Source organism: Melozone crissalis, unplaced genomic scaffold (assembly GCF_028551555.1).
Source record: "Melozone crissalis strain CALT ecotype California unplaced genomic scaffold, PUWL_Pcris_2 ptg000027l_1, whole genome shotgun sequence".
Lineage (NCBI taxonomy): Eukaryota > Metazoa > Chordata > Aves > Passeriformes > Passerellidae > Melozone > Melozone crissalis.
The window spans coordinates 52,057,298-52,074,333 of NW_026535805.1; the positions used below are offsets into that span (position 1 = coordinate 52,057,298).

At 43.6% G+C, this 17,036-nt stretch overlaps 1 protein-coding gene across 1 annotated transcript in view; it reads left to right on the forward strand.

The window, feature by feature from the left end:
- Positions 1-11,581, forward strand: part of SCML4 (Scm polycomb group protein like 4) — a 41,721-nt gene extending 30,140 nt beyond the window's left edge. The window contains exons 6-7 of the mRNA XM_054280465.1: positions 7,049-7,194; positions 11,419-11,581. Coding sequence (XP_054136440.1) covers positions 7,049-7,194; positions 11,419-11,544 — 272 coding nt within the window. The 3' untranslated portion in view covers positions 11,545-11,581. The remainder of the gene's footprint in view (positions 1-7,048; positions 7,195-11,418) is intronic.
- The last annotated feature ends 5,455 nt before the right edge of the window (positions 11,582-17,036 follow it).

Below are 17,036 nucleotides of genomic sequence, written 5' to 3' on the forward strand. Positions count from 1 at the left end.
TTTTTTTAAAATCTTGATGTATTTGCAGAAGATTACTGGTTCCCCTAGCCCCTTTGTCTACCATTATCTCAATACTCTGTCTTTTTGCCCTTGCATTTCCCTTGGAAGATTCCATTGATTCTGCATATTCTTGTTTGGAAGCCATTTCAGAGCCTCTTTCTAGTATCCTTTGCTTAATCTTTACTTAATTCTTTCACATTCCTCACCTCCCCAACATCTGTATTATTTCTTGTTCCTGAACTTTCACTATTTAATATTTTAGAACATTATTCTTCTGGAATAGGTATTACAAGTATTTCCCCCTGTGTTTATTTGTTTATCTAGGTTTGCCTTCTTAGATATTCAATACCCACCCAAAACTATCACTGACTTTGCTATTATTTTTACACACTTGCTTCCCTGGTTTAGCTCTGTGTTAGTCTATTATAAAGACCACTGATAAGTGTTTGGTTCTCGTAATTATCTCATTCTTTACTTACAGAGTCAACTTTAATCAAAGCAAAGTGGATAGTACAGAAATACTCTGCAAACAGTTTGTAAAAGTTTGTCACTAGGAACTGGTGGGAACTGGTGGCCTTAGTTACAGAGAAAAGGAAATGAAAAGCCATTTTCTTTCAGATCTTGTTCAGTGCCTCTCAGGCTGGCACCATCAGGTGTTGGGAGAACAAGGGGCTCACTTTGCAGAGAATTCGTTTACCCCTCTCCCACCACTTCTTTACTGCCTCCTAACAGAACTGGGATCCTTTCACCAAGCTTTATAGTTGGCAGCTGTGAGGAGCCAAGATTTAACAATGTTGATAGTTATTTGCCTTAAAAATCTTGATCATTCTGGGATCAGTCATTGTCCCTTTGTAGCACAAATGAAGAGCCAGGGCAGTTCAGAGCAAAGGTCTGTCTAGCCACACATCTTGTCTCCAGCAGGGAACTGCAGCGTGCCCCAAAGAAAGGGACAACTGCAGAGATGGTGGCGCATCCCTCTCTGCCCTCAGGAATTTGTGGCACAAAGAGTGATCACCTCAACCAGAGGTGGTAGATTCATACATAGTAACCCTCCACAGATTTTTTTTCTGCTAGATCACTAGGTGACTTACTGAATACTTTGTGAATTTTCAGAATACACAGAACTTCTGTGCCTAAGAATGTGTTGTGTGGAGAAAACCCTTGGTATCAGGGGACAGAAACTATGTTCAAGGGACTGAAGCTTAAAATCAGAGCTTCTTAAGCTTGTTCAGCTGCATTGCTTTCCGTTTTTGTTTTAGACTTTGAATGTCACTGTTTCCCAGTCTTGGCCAATGTTTTGTGAAACCTCTACGTAGTGCCAAGCAGGAAGCTAAAATTCAGGAGACACCTCCATCTCTCTTTTCGTGACTTCCCAGAAAATCTGCAGTCTTTACAAAATAGAAGACTGAAATAGGGCTCATGTTTTTTTCCAGAACTAGATCAACAAAAAAGTCATCGAGTGGTCATGCAACAGGCTTTACAGGTTCCTGTATTTCTCTGGCTTAAAACCACTAAAAGCACTTTGAGGAGCAAAGAGGGAGAGAATAGTTTTGAACCAGGCATCCATGACATGAGTGCCTGTGAAGCAGTCACAATTGACTTGAAACTGCTATATATACTACCTGGGGTTAACAGAACTCATCCCAAAACAGCTTAATAATTTTTATGTGACAGTCATTTGACACTTGCATAGCCTAGCTCCTCTGAGGTCTCTGGGTCATTTGGCCAGCTCTACACTAAAGGCTTCCTAAAACAGAAATGCATGTAGTGAACATCATTAAAATGGTTTCGGATTCATCTTTGTTGTTGAGGTTTTCCTAATTTTTAGGCATTTATTAGTCCTGATATCACCCACTGTAGATTAGGGTCTACCATGGGTGATAGAGTAGAGGTAGGGTGTAGGGTTTGCCTACATGCAAACCCATACAGGGTTTGCTGCCAAGGTCCCTAACAATCTTTGAATGTGTTTTTCTTCTTTCTAGGCATAATTTATATGTTGCTGAATCATAAGTAAAGAAAGATGAGTAAGTGGAGCATGTCTGTCTCTGTCCTTATCCTCTTCAGCTTGTATACTTATGAGGCAGAGACAGGCTCATTAAAAAGAGGAAGAATTTATCTCTGAAACCTCAAACCAATCCTGTTTATTTATGGATAGTTTTGAAAAACAGCTTGCCTTATTTATCATGGTGGGCAAATATCATGGAAAAAGCCATAATCATAAACCATATCTCAGTGCATAGCAGAACATGTCTTTCAAGTGGAATGGATGAGATTAAACCTCAAAGCTCTCATTAATGCGATCGGAAGCTTGATGCCTAATTCTCCTTGATTATGCTAAAAAATTCTGTAAAAAAGATGTAAAAAAAAAATCTCATTTCAGAAAGCCAGTTGGGGCTGCAAACAGATAAACATGCACTTCCCTGTCATCATTTGCCAAATTGAAGCTTTTAAATTGGGGAAGGAATGGTCAAGGACATCATAAACCTTTCAAAGCTTGCTTACATAACAGACAAAGCCTTTATCCCAAGTATGAAGAATTGTGTATTCAACCACAATATAATAACCTTAACCTCACCCTGTAGCTTGTTATTTTTATGGAGATTTTATTATCCAGTATTAGCAGTTAATTATTTTCACCTGAGGGTCTTTGTTAAAGGGGCAGTCCTGCTTATTAGTACACATACTTTCTGAAAACATCTGGGGGCATGGGAGTTGAAATTTCTCTTTTTCCAGAATAATGCTGCAAGCAGCTCACTGGGGGCAGATCCAGTACTGCCCCAAGGCAAAGGAGCTGCTGATGGCATTGTGAGCCTCAGCACCGTATTCAGCAAATACAGCCTGCCTGCTAATTTTTGAGGACATTTCAGTCTGAAAGCAGGCTGCCTTTTTGTTTCACCTACAAAAGGGAGGCAAAGCAAGAAAAGCCCGGATAAATATTTGATATCCGCGTCCCGTGCAGGTGGACGCTGGCTGCTCCTGGCGATGCTGCATCCCGGCGCGGTGCTGCCCGCGGGAGCGGCTGCCGCCCCGTGGGACAGGGACTTGCTGGGACACCTTGCAAGGCGAGGACACCAGGCAGGTGGTGCCCGACAGGTCCTGCCAGCGCCGGCCAGCGCAAGCAGGTGTGCTGAGCCTGGCCTTCTTTGCAGAGCTCTCTGCTGATCGTGGCCAGTCAACACCCTGCCCTGCCCCAAACAGCCTGCAGTTGTGTTCTCCCAGTCCCCTGCTAGTCTGATGCATCTCTTCTTCTCCTGCTTGGTGTGCCCTAGATTTTTAGAAAAGTATCTTAAAGCCTTCCTCCTTTCCTTGTTTGTAGTGGAGGGTGGTTTGTTTTTTAAAATAATTCCCATTTCTCTGCACCTTTGAGGGTCTGCTACTTCTGCTTAGTTTCAGTAGATCTGCTACTCCTTATTATCTGCTCCAGTGCAATCAGAGAGAACCTTTTAAAATTTCATTCCCACCCCCTTCCCCTGAGGCAAAGAAATCATTTAGGCCTGCAGCAATATTAAAGTTCATCTGTCACTCCCTTTCCACTCTTATCTATCAATGACTGTATTCCCTCTGGGCTCTGTTTGTTTGCCAAGAACATATTTAGGGAGTCTGTTATTTGTCTTTCCTTCTTTTGCAGGTTTAACTCCATTTTAGCATTTTATTTCCTTGTCATGCCTCTGCAGCCATTTGGCTGTTGGCTCCGTCTCCATTCTCCTTCTCAGGAGGGTCCAGAGATGAGTGGCAGAGAAAAGCGTGGGGTGAAAACTCAGACTGAGCCAGGCCACCTCTTTCTCCCAGCTTCACTCAACTTTTGCCACTGACCTGGTAGTTCCAGCTGTTTCTGTGTGGGCAATGGTCTTGACTGGGATGCCTGGAGACATTCCCCTGCAGAGGAACCTCTTCACTGTCCTTCCCCAATATCGTTTGAGGCAGGAGGGGAAAGTGCTTCCCTCTGATTACCTAAATTTCCATATCTCATTCCATTAATTTGACAAATTTTTGCCACCTGTCAAAAACAGGAAATTGGATTTGACCTAGATTATGATCTCTAAAAATAATTATTGGTCGCAAGCACTCCCATCTCTTTGTAATCTGAGTATTCATTATCATCTTGATTAATTCTGATGACAGGATGGCATAGGATACCCAGGAGACATGAGACTTCCTCATTTATCTAATGCTTAGGTTAAGTGTGAATACCTTCAGATATGAAAAGAATGTATAGCACTTGCCCTGACACCATCAAACACTTTTGTGCTTCATATAATCTTTCACCAAAGTGATGCTATTGAAAGAAACCCCGTGCCTTTGTGTAGACATGAAATGATCTATTTTCTTTTGTAAATTGAGAAATTACACTCAGATGTGTAAACTACAAAATTAAAAAGCCAAATAAATTAATCAGAAAAATAAATTATAAAATATATGGAAAACCAGATTGTTTCCAGACTCATCAGCTAAAACCTGACATTTTGCTGCAAACTGGGGGTTTCTCAGTTTTATTAATAACATTTAAAGGTAGCTTCTTTCACACAAGTAAATTAACACACCTTAATTCATGAAAAAGCAGCAAAGAATCCAAAACTTGATACTAGGTAGGTACATAAAGTATTTTAAGAATTAGTATTGACACATAATGGTTGTTTGTATATTCTGATATTATGCTATCCCTCTGGCATGGATTTGAAAGGGTTATCTTCACCTGCTAGGGTCTGGAAGAGTTCTAGCCATGCAGTCTCTTTAGAAAGGTCATTTGTCTTTCAGAAATCACATTTATGCTATTGATTGCTAGATTGCAAAGGAGTGAATAGACTCCCCCTGTCATTTCAACCTTTTCTTCTCATCCCCCTTCCTTTTATTACAGATACTTCCAATACCTGTGAAGGCTCCCAGCTGCACTTGGGGCTCTCTGCTCCCCTTTGCCCTTTCCTGGGCAGGTTGCAGGCAAGAGTCAGTGGGCTGCAGGCTGCCCTTTCTGTTCCTGGTGTAAATCCCAGGCTAAGTCCTCTGGGCTTTCCTTACATTTATACAAATTAAAGGGAAAAAATACTCTCCTCAATAGTGGCACATTTACCCTGACCACGTTGTGGCAGTAGCAGAGAAACTTCTGCAGTCTTTTTTTCACAGCCAAACCTTTCTCTCCTCCCCCTATTTTCTGACTAATTTGCTAAAGCCTGGTCTTTTTCCTGACCTTAGGTTTGAGGTGATGGAGTGCCCAATGCCTCCACACATCAGCTGTCATCCAAACCATCGACTGACCATGAAGGGGAGAAATACCCCTGTGCCTCCAAGACAAGTCCCAGTTCTCCCACTTGTCCCTGACAGAGTTCCTCATTGTTACTGATGATCCAGGGGTTGGCCAAGACTACCCTGTTTGTTGTTTTGCACTCTCTGTCTTCATTGTTTCATGCCAAAGGCTCCAGATGGTGTCTGTACCATTGTGTATTGCATTTATTCTGTGAGCAGAGCCCAGGGTCACCTGAGTCCATACAAACACCAGTCCTTGCTGTCTAATTAAAAGGACCTGCGGCTGTTCCTTGTCCTTTGTATCCAGAACAGTGACTTAGCAAATGAGAGTGCAATTATCATGATATTTACATCTCATCTCATTATGAAAGCCATCAACCAGATTTGCACATTCATAGCACTGCTGCTTTCTGGAGTTCATTCTGAGTAACTGCAAATACACCTCGTTACATTATACTGTAAGATGAGCATGGTGGCAAGGGAAAAAGGACAAATATGCACATAAACCCATTATTGGGTGTATATGGGCAGAGTCTCAGCTAATATAAATCACCAGAGTGCTATTGAAGTCAATGGAAAGACAATCTACACAAGTCCCAAACCCACATTTACTCACATGCATTAGGATTGAGTTTGGAGTCATGCATGGAGATTATCACATGTCTCATCTGTCTTTGTAAGCTCAGTGTTTCTCTGGAGAGCTCATCCCTTCTCTCCTCAGCAGTTGGGATTGCCTTTTGGCTACCTGGGGCATTTCCAGGCTCTAGTTTAGGTGTCTGTGATCTCCCTCTACACACACTCTTCTGTGTGATTTCTGGTATTCTGCAGCATGTACTTGCTTTCCATTTGCAATTCTCTCATTAAAAACTGGGCTTTGACAGAAAGAGATGAGCAGATGTGAGCAAGTAACATTTAATGCATCTGTGTGCTGCTGCCTACTAATGCAAAGTTTGCTTGGTGAGGATATAAACAAATGGAAACAGCTTTCCTATAGCCTAGCATAATATAGTTCTGGTTGTAAGAAGCAGGATAAGAGGGGGTACAAATTATATTCAGGTGGAGATTGAGATTTATAATTCTGCAGAGACTAAGAATAAAAACATAAATGCACTTTCATTCCAATGTGCCTTTATTCACTTGATTTAAAGCTACAGCAAGTTGAAGTCGCCTTAAATCATCGAGCGGTTATACCATTAAAAAGTCACATGTGCAATGTTCATCTTCACATGTTTTACTAACTTCCCAAATTGGCATTCACTGGGGACCATCAGCTCTGTGAGGGTCTAAGATTAGGAAGATACGGACTGAAACCTTCGGCTAAGCTCTAAAAGAAGTATGAATATCTGAATGCAAATTAAAAACCGTGTTTGCTAAATTCTGATTTTATCCTCTAGCCTTCACATTCAATGGCAAACTCCTTTGTTTAGTGCTGAAGAACTTTTCTCTCCAGGTGTGAGTGTAGTGTCTTCTTGAGCCAAGATCCCTACAGCGGCAGATCAGACAGCAGGGGCAGCTTGGTTTAAGAGCCTGGCAGCTGGCACATTTTTCCTTCTCCAGCAGGGACCGAAGGGTTTCATTATTTTTAACACACTTCACCAGCTGGGATCATATCTTCCAATAAGCAATCAGATTGGAAACTCCTGCAAGTCCCCTTTTTCCTCTATGCCACCATCTCAGGCCAGTACTTACACTCAGAGATCCAATGTCCAGGGCTGCAGTGAGGCTGCCAAAGCCCTGCACACTCACAATCCCAAAGTGAGGAAACCTCTGCATGCCATTGTAATGCTGCTGTGGGCTTTTTGTACCGTAGCCTCAAGTCCTTCACCTGAACGACAAGATGCAGCTCGGCCATCAAGCAAGAATCCTTTGACCTGGACGGTGGAGGATGTGGTGTGGTTTGTGAAGGATGCAGACCCTCAAGCTTTAGGCCCTCATGTGGAGCTCTTCAGAAAACACGTATGTAGAAGGCTACTGTTACCACCTCTAGGTAATTTAAGTCACAAGAGACAGCCAGCACATGTCACACACAGCCCCTCAGCTGCCTAGGGCTTCCTCAACCAGGTTGAATGCAGGGCCTGGCCAGGAGTTCAGCACCTCTGGAGGGTTTGGGCTGAAGAAATTTCACTTATCCTTTGACATGGTCGTTAAACGCCAGGACGGGCTAGATCATTGTAGGTGCCTTCCAACTGAAACAGTTCCATTCCATTCCATTCCACTCTATTTTGTGCTATATTATGCTACTCTATTCATTTATACTTCAATGGGGAAACCATAACAGTGTCTTTAGAAAATGCTCACTGTTTATTCCCAGCTACTTCAGCATAAATTGTTTCTATGCCAAGCCTTAGAGAAAGCACTGAGGATCTGGTGCTCATTTTTCATTGTCAGATTGGCACAAAAAAGCCTCGTTTCAATGACAATTTTTTTCTCAGGATATATATGATTCTTCTCTGAAGAGCATTTTTTATGTGTCTCTAGATATTTAGCAGAAGAAACCCAAAACAGCCAATATTTTAATCTTTTCCCCCTCAGTATTATGTAACTACATAACCAAATTTAACATACCTGCTGACTCTCTAGAGGATATGATAGTTGCTTTTGTGAGGATAACCTCCAGTGACGGAAATTTTATTATCCTTAATTAATAAAGGGGAGACTTGCCTGATCTGGAGTTTCTTGTTCTGCTGCTGTATATGGACTTGACACCAATGTATCTATTAGCATTTTTTGCCTTCCCCATCTCTCCTTAATCAATTCAGTCTGGCTATGAAAAATGGATTTTACCCTAGAAGTGACTTGTTTGTGTTTGGCTGGGGGTCATAAGTTTTCATGTAAGTGCCTGGACCTAGGTCTGAATGAGAATTGCTCCCCAGCCTTTAGTGCTGACCAGCCCACCCAGTGCTGCAGAGACAACAAGAGGGCTTGATCATTCCTTGAGCCTGTGCCAGCAGAGACAAGTGGGGCTGTGGAGTTGCAGATGAGAGCTGAGGGATGAGAGCTGAGGGAGGTAAATGCACTTCCAGCTACACTCTGCCTCCAGGGCTTCCAGATACAGGAGAGAAGGTGGCTGAGGGGCAGCTGAAAATGAAGGTGACCAGAGGTCCTGGTGTCTGCTCCCCCTAGGAAGGTATTGGGGCCATCTGCCATTCTGTAGACAGGTCTGTGGGATGAGAACAGCAGCAGGCACAGCAGTGTAGGGCCGAATGTGCAGGTACAGGTTAGGTGCTGGCCTGCTTTTCCTGCCTTCTGCCTTATAAGCTGAAAATGAAAGCATGGCCTATATTGGTCACGTGGGCAACCAGGCAGATAAACAAGCCACCTTCAGACTTGAAGGAACTTGCTATAAAATGAGTTTCTGACAATATCAGAAGGGGCTGTGCATCAAGAGAAAATCTTCATGCAAGGGAGTGAGAATTTACATGGTCTGAGGCATACAGGTATATTCCAAAGGGAAAACCCCCAACTTTTAAAGTTTTTATTGTTAATATGGAGAGTGCAAAAGCACTAATTTTGTCGAGTTCCCATTTGTAGCAAAGTGAGCTTTTATGTAGCAGCAGGGCCTGGGAACGCTCCAGGCAGTCATGGGCCAGCTGCACTGGAGAATGCCGTGATACTGCAGCTGCTCTGCGACCAAAGAGATCAAGCTAAATTGCCACTAAAGACTGTCCCTGTCATCCTTTGTTGCACACCCAGCACCCATGGGCTCTACTTATCATTGGTTTCCTTGTAAAATATGCCATAGGTGTGAGAACCTGCGTATGATTGCCACACAACTCAATTCAATTACACCTTTGAGTTATATATATCCCTGCAATTTTTCAGCCTTCAAACCTCATCTGGATTAGCACAAAGACCCCAGGGGTGAGAGACAAGTGATTAGTCCATTAACCTCAGCCATATCTTCCTGTATGTTCAATCTTTCCATGGAGCAGGTGCATAATTTACTTAGAAGGACTTACTGTCATTGACAAGGCCCAGCTATCACCCGAAATAGTTGCTTTGGCAGTCAGCTCATCTGAGCTGGGAGAGAGAGGCTGCTGGGACCAGCAGGAAGAAAACAGCTGGAGAATGTATCCTGAACGTGGGCAGTGTGCTTCCCTACTGCTCTACCCGGCCATTTGGGTGTCGACCTCAGTCCTCAGAGCCAGCTCTTCCAGCCTACAGCCCACATCCTTCACTGCCCCAAAAGGTGCTGCAGGATGTCCTGGCTCTGTCTGCTCTTCCCACCAGGAGCACAAGCTTTGCTTCTTGGAAGACACCTGAGGAGCTCTGTCACAGGTGGCTCCTGAGAGTGTCCACTAAAAGACTGAGAAATTTCCAGCACCTCCCATCGACTGTTCCCTGCTCTGTCAGCAGGGCTGTGTGCCAAGGACAGCCGAGCTCATCACTGATGGAGCTCTTGGGCTCACGGAAGGGAGCCCCAGCCCTGGCCAGGGACCTTGCAGCAGCACCGTGTGAGATCCCATGGAGATTCCATCAGCAGGAAAGACTTGGCAGAAAGATAGGGGGAAAGGAAATGGAGGAGGGGAAAGGCAGCCCTGATGGCACTGAATGTTACCAGTTCCAGACCTGGTTCAAAATCTGCTGGGGCTAATGTACATGTGGGAACCACGTTATCAAAGTCTTCTTTCTTAAAATTATTTTTAAAAGGGCTGACACAGTAATACTGTAAAGAAGTCAAGCCAAGAACCTGCACAGGGAAATGGCTAATATGGGCTATTTAATTGGATATGAATGCTCCCTCTGGCATACTATTGTCATGGAGTTTAATCTTGACCCCTACACAGTAATAATAATGGAAATAATAAAATGCTGAACTCAACATTTAGAAGCAGCTGCCTCCACACCTGACCCTTGACAGTGTTTTTACCCTATGGCACCACAGTTAAAGGAGTTCTTATTTTATTTCTTATGCAAATAGTAATTATGTGTAACACTTATTCTCACTTTACATTAGCTTCCTTAAAATAATGGCAAGGAGAGCGGGGAGGTGGAGAGAGTTTCTATTATGGATAGAGTGGGGGTTGCAAAATGAGGAGCATTAATTGATTGAGTTAATCAGAAAGTGACCTTAACTGCTCATCAGATAAATCACCTAGTGAATGGAATAATAATGATCAGGGCAAATTAGGATCCATAGCATTGCTTAATAAGTAGGCAATGGATCACAGTGGAAAGATCTAGCCATCAAAACCTTAGAACACAGTGTAGACAGTGTTGGTGTGTGTGTATCTGTGTATGTGTTTGCACACACACATAGCACTTGTGATGTTTTAGCTCTGACACTCCAAGTGTGTAAATGTGCTGGAAGCTGTGGGAATAGGCAGTATTTTTTGGCAGATCCACTGATAGACTCAGGATAAAACAGACAGGCTTTGGGTCCAAGGAAGAACAGTATAGCTGAAAGCATGGGTCTACAGCCCATAGTAAAGGAGAGTCTGTTTCACTGTGGGTTCAGGCTTCTTTTGCAGTAGTACTTCATAATTTCAAAAGGTTTTAAAGCCAACAGTTCTGGGATAAACAGCTGAGCTTGGCGGCAATTTACTCCATTTACATGAGAGTTAAATTAAAATCTAGCAAATTTAATAATAAATGCAATTAAATAAGCAAGTTATTGCTCTCTTGAATCTGAGAAAAAACCATATATATATATATATATATATATATATATATATATGTGCGCACATGCATATATACCATACACTTGCAACACTGGGTATAATTGTACTGGGCATATGTGAAACCCACAAACAGCTGGGGACAAAACTGAAACTGAGATCCAGAGGTGTTCTCTTAGCAGTTTAATATGATTACATCCTTTGCTGTCTCCATCATTCATGCCTTTCTCTCAAGGCTGACTGGCTTTTCTCAGAATTGCACTTAGAGCAGCACTGATTTTAAAAAATTCTACTTTTAATTGCAAAATAAATTGGAAACCTAAACTAATCTTATAGTTCCTTGAAGAATAAAAAGTAATATTTAATTAAACCTTCCTTCATGGCTTTCTCCTATCACATCTCAGATTTCAATTTTTTTAATGAAATTTCAAAATGCATGACATTTCAGGTAGTTCTACCCTAAATGACACGCTGTTTTTAATTCACCTTGTTTAATGTGTCAGGACACAGCACTTAAATGGGGGTTAACACATTTTGATTCTCTTCCTCTCTTTGAAACCAGGAAATTGATGGCAATGCTTTGTTACTGCTGAAAAGCGACATGATCATGAAATACCTGGGGCTGAAATTGGGACCAGCACTGAAACTCTGTTACCACATTGATAAGCTCAAGCAAGCCAAGTTCTAATAATTTCTTGAACAACAGAATCTGAGCTAAATCTAGATGGAAGACTAAAGGTAACGTTGCCTTACAGAAATGCATTCATTTGCAGATTGCTTTTCCTTCTTTTTTATCAAAGACTTTGTCTTTTTTAACATTTGTGTGTTATCACCTTTTTTTAATCCAGTGGGATCTTTTTGGGCTGCTTTGTGTTAATAATTTGCCAAAAAGTATATAATTACAATAATTATTTTGTATCATTAATATTATTATGATTATAGTAAGTCCTATTTTTGTAACCAGAAGTGGGAAATCAAAACCAAACACAGCTGCAGCATATGCATAGGACTGCTAGAAGACAAACCAAGAGTCCCTCGCTTGTCGCTTCTGAGGAGTAATCGCTGACCTGCATTGCCTGGGCACCATGCTCTACCCTAAACAGGGCTGGAAAAGTGCAGCCTTTGGTCACCTTTTGTCTGATGGAAACTGCCCCGTGTCTTGCACTATCCGCAAAACTTGAATTATTCACTTAAAAAGAAACAAGAACAAAGAAAAGGGGGGGAGAAAAAAGAAGAAGAAGAAATACTTTTAGAAAGAGGGAGGGGAAGGCTTTTCCCCCAGCCGAAGAACTTTATCCCGCTAGAGGGAGCAGCCCTAGCAGGCTTGAGCTCTGATGCTGCGGTGCTCTGAGTCTGACGGGCTTTGACCGTCGGGACTCCTGTCGAGCCCGTCCGTAAACACCGCCCAGGAATCGCGGGCTCCCAGCGGGATGCTCCCGCCGCCGTTTGCAGATAATCCATCCAAGAGGAGCCCGAACGCAGGGAGTGTTTGTGGCAGGATGTTTCCTGTCCCCCCGAGGGGGGGTGGGGAGGCAGGGAGGATGGATGGGTGGATGGATGGATGGATGGATGGATGGATGGATGGATGGACGGACGGACGGACGGACGGACGGACGGGTGGATGGATGGATGGATGGATGGATGGATGGATGGATGGATGGATGGATGGCTCCCACGGTGTCTGGCGCACACATCTGTCAGCTCCGCTCCCCGAGCCGCCTGTCTGCCACACACTCTGTGCCACTCCAGGAGAAATCTGAATTCCTGCGCTTGTCTTTGTTTGCATCTTTAAAAAACAAGGAAGCTGGGTGTGATTCTTCCTGCTGTGCACTTTGCACAGGCCCAGGACAAATGCTGTAGGGTTGGTTCCTGACTATGCTGTGGCTTTCAGTACAGACAGATGTGTTGGACTTTCTCAAGTGAGTTAAAAATTCACTTCTGCCTCTTATACAAATCTAAAAGGTGCTTATTGACACTCCATGTAACTGAGGGGGACAAAACAGGTCTCAGGCTGAGGAATGTGTATGAATCTGTGGAATGAGTATGTCCTTGCTTTCATCCACAAAGGATGACTATGAAGGGACACATCCATACAGCTCAAACCCCTAGTGCATGACAGGAGAGGTAGCAAGTGTTTGTAAGTCATGCAGGTGATTTTAGAGCTTGTTAGCTCAACTTCACTGAGAAACAGGGTCCTGATAGTATGCAAGATTGTTTGACCCTGTTTATGTAGAAAAGAATGTTTCCAAAAATACCTCATGAAATAAAATTCAACTTGATGCATGTTGCTAGAGTAGAACTCCTACAAAAAGATACCCGTTCAAAGGTGTGCTCCTGGACATCCTTAAAAGTAGGAGAAACCAAATCCTACAAGACTTTCACTAAACTCCTGGGGACTGGTCTCCTAATTCAAAAAACTTGTCATGAATTTGCAGGATTGGATCTCTACAGGACTGACCAGCTTTCAGCAAATCCTCTCTGCATGCTGAAATACCCTAAATAGGAATAGCTGAGGAACTGTGTTAAATGAAAAGTCATATATGTCATTGAGTGACGTAATATAGGGAACCCTAAACGTGCCAATGCTTGTAATACAGCACCCATCTACATCATTTTGTGTCTGTGGTATAAAGAATGGAAATCTCTATGGTCAGCTGTCTGATTGAGGCAGAGGTGACATTCCATCAACAGCAAACCTGTACAGATAATTTTTTGCTCTTACATTCCCAAAACATGTAAAAATCTTGCTGTATTAGTAACATCTTCTTCAGAGAGTCCTCAAACAATCTTTTTTTCCCCTCATAATTACAAATTTAGGTAACCTCTCTCCATTTCTCAAAATGGGATTTTAATTCTTTCACTTAAAACCCCACCTTGCTGTAATGTATCAGTAATCAGAGCTGGTTAGACTTTATCAGATGGCTTCAATGCTGGAAAATCCCACTTTGTCAAAATCAAAACTCTTCATAAAAGCATGTCACTTTCTAACATTAAATTCTATTTAACTGAAACTACAGCTTTCAGTAGTGTCAAAACATCATTTTGACATTTTGGAAGTGGAACATTTTTGTTCCAAGAATATTTTTGCATTTGATTGTGTTTTCCTGGAGGATCTGTAGCTTCACATTTTGTTCTGAGAGTGAGGGGGGAAAACCACAGCCCACAGCTAGATTTTCCTCATCAAGAAGCCTTCTGATTCTGTTCTGTGTCTCACCCCTGTTCTGTGTCTCACCCCTTCCCTCCACTCCCTGCCCCTACTCTGGATGTTACAGATGAGGGGGCTGACCATACCAACACAGTGTGAAGAGACTCCGTGGTGGAAATGATGTTCATGCACATGATTTAACATGCTGAGATGGTTTTCATGTATGCACCTGACACACACAGTCAGTGGTGCCATCTCGTTTGCTATCACACCTGTAGATACATCAAGGACCGTCCAGGCCATGATATTTAATGTTCTGTTTTTCACAGGGGAGGCAGTTAGTGGAGTCCTTTTACATGCAAGTAATGCTCATGACAAAATTTCCTCATTGCATGACGTTGTTTTGTTTTATTTCACTTGAGAGGCAATTAGGAGACAAACATTATTGCAATCGCTGTAATATAGAAATTGTACCTAATTTTTATCTTTCAAATCTTGTCAGAGAAGGTAATTAAGCAGCTCTGCTGTGCTGAGGGGGTCAGGCTGTCTCCTCAGAACAGGCACTAAAGAACGAGAGTATGCATGTCAGCTGCTTCTCCACTGGCTGCTGCTTTAAACTTTGCCTGTAGAACTTACTTTGCTTGCTATTCCTTTCACAGCTCTCCCTTCAGACTTTAGCCAGCCAGTTGTATTTTTTAACTGTTCCTTACAGGTGGGTGGATGTGTGATACCTTTAAAAGCAACACATGTGCCTCTTTTCTTCTTCTAAGCACTTGTATTTGGATCAAAAGGCACTTTGGTTGCTCCAGGCAGTTTCAATTCTTTGTAAGCTTTCACTTTATTGTTTTCCTTAAAAAAGCAAGCAGTTGAAGTCCAAGGACTTGGGGACCATTCCTCCCGTGCTTGAGTGGTGGTTACAGGATATTGGGAGCACAGAGCCAGTGCTCCCTGGCACACCATCTTCTTGGATCTACCGTGGCTGACCAGCTCAGCCCCAGCTGCCAGAACTGGCCAGCCTCGCTGCTTCCCATCCACCTGCCTCTTCTCTCGCACCAGCAAATGCCTCCCTCCCAGCCAGACCTAATTGCATTTCAAGAAATGCCTCTGGGAATGCCTCCACCTCTCTGAGCCCACTGCCTTGCTTGGCAGGCAGAGGAGAGCAGCAGCCTTTGCAGCGTCAGCAGCTTTGCTCAGCGTGATTCATGCAGGCAGGCACCCTTGGGACGGGCATGTAAAGCATCACTCTGGGCTGTTATTGGCCTTAAACTGATGGCTGGATTTCTATAGCTTGTCAGCAGTCTTCATGAGTTACACTTCGAGCCTTTGTAAAGAATGGATGGCTGTGAGAGATTAAATGGAACATTATTAGCAAAACCAGCAATAATTAGTACAACAACAAGAAAATGGCTGATAAAGTTTTTGTGTGGGAAGAATGCCGCTGTTGGATCAGCAGCAGGAGCACCCATCCTCCTCCTCTGAAGCCTGGTCCTGGCTGCAGCAGCCCTGGGAGACCATTCCTCTTGCCCTGGCACAGCCACCCCATGGCTCATTCCTGCCCATGGATGCAGCACCCCCATCACTGGCTGCACTGTTAGGGGGCTGAGCAATCTCAGGGAGGAGTCTGTCAGCTCTTACTGCCCCAAAACATACCCAAAACTCTCAGTTAATTAGTTAGTGCCTTCTTTATTTGCCTGCCTACTCTTTCCATTTGAATAGCTTTTGTCTGAAAGAAAGACACCACGAGGGAGATCCCCCAGGTCCTTCAAGCAGCCTGTGAATGACCCCTCAGCTCACCCCATAGAGGAGCATCTCCAGGGTCAGACATCTGCCTGGGTACAGCTGATCCTCCCTCTGCACCAGAAAGGGAGGCAAGAATTAAATGCCCCCTTTTTATTAATTAAAATTAAATGCTTTTCAGGTCCTTCCCCTCTCCGACCTACAGCCTCCTTCCACAGAGCCAGAGTTCTCCCTCACTTCTTCCCAAAGCAGCAAGGAGGGAGACAGGGGAGGTGCCTGAAAGGACTGCCTTCTGCTGGCTGATCCAGCAAGGCAGCAAGCATGAAAGGACCAAAATCAGCTGCTCCCCTGGTTTGAAACTGGTTTGGCTGGAGAGAGGGGTCATGCCCAGGGATTTGGTCTGGGGGATTTTCCTTTCAGATACATGCAGGTTACACCCCAATGTTTCAGTCAGCACCTTCAGTCATTGCACATTCAGTCTGTTGCAGTGTGGATTTTGTCCCCAAATCCACCTTCTTGAGCTTGTGTTAGGGAACTGCTCTGCTGGCACAGGCTGCTTCCACATGAGCAGGCTTGGGGTTGCTAGGGAAGAAAGTCATAACAAGCACATTGAAGGTAAAAATTCAGGGAAACAGCAGGTCAGCAAGATCCTCCTTCCCTTTCCAGGCACTTCTGTGGGCAGAACTTTACTCAGCAGCTCCACTGTGGGGCAGAATGTGCTGATTTTTGGCTGAGGTAAAGTTAAAACACACCCACACACCTTCCCACTGGCAACTGGGTCATATGGAGCTATAGGGATTTTCCTCCTTTCCAGAATATGGCCCTAAATTCACACATTTTTACCAGAGAAGGCAAACATGTAGCTGCACACACTGCCTCTGATGCCTTGAAGGAGTTGCATGCTGTTCTCCAATCCATGCTTCCTTCATGGACAATTGGAATTCGATTCCCTTGGAAATCTAAAATTTTCCTTGAGAAAGAATCACTTTTATTCACTGCCATGAGTTAAATATCATGGAAACATGACTGCTAACAATTTGCTTCACATAATTTGTACTAATGCTAATAAGCAACAGCTGCAACACTTCCTGTTGTAAATTCTTTTGTGGTTGCAGCAGAATTATCACATCTGTACTTCACAAATCCGATAGACTCGAGCACAGCTCGCTCATTCTGGCCCCAGCTCCAGCAAATCCCTGTGCCTCAGAAGTGCAGCTACAGAAAGATGTATTTACAGTCTCTGTCTCCCTTCGTTCCCAAAGCCTCTGCTCCCCACCAGGTACCTGGAGCAAGAGGGG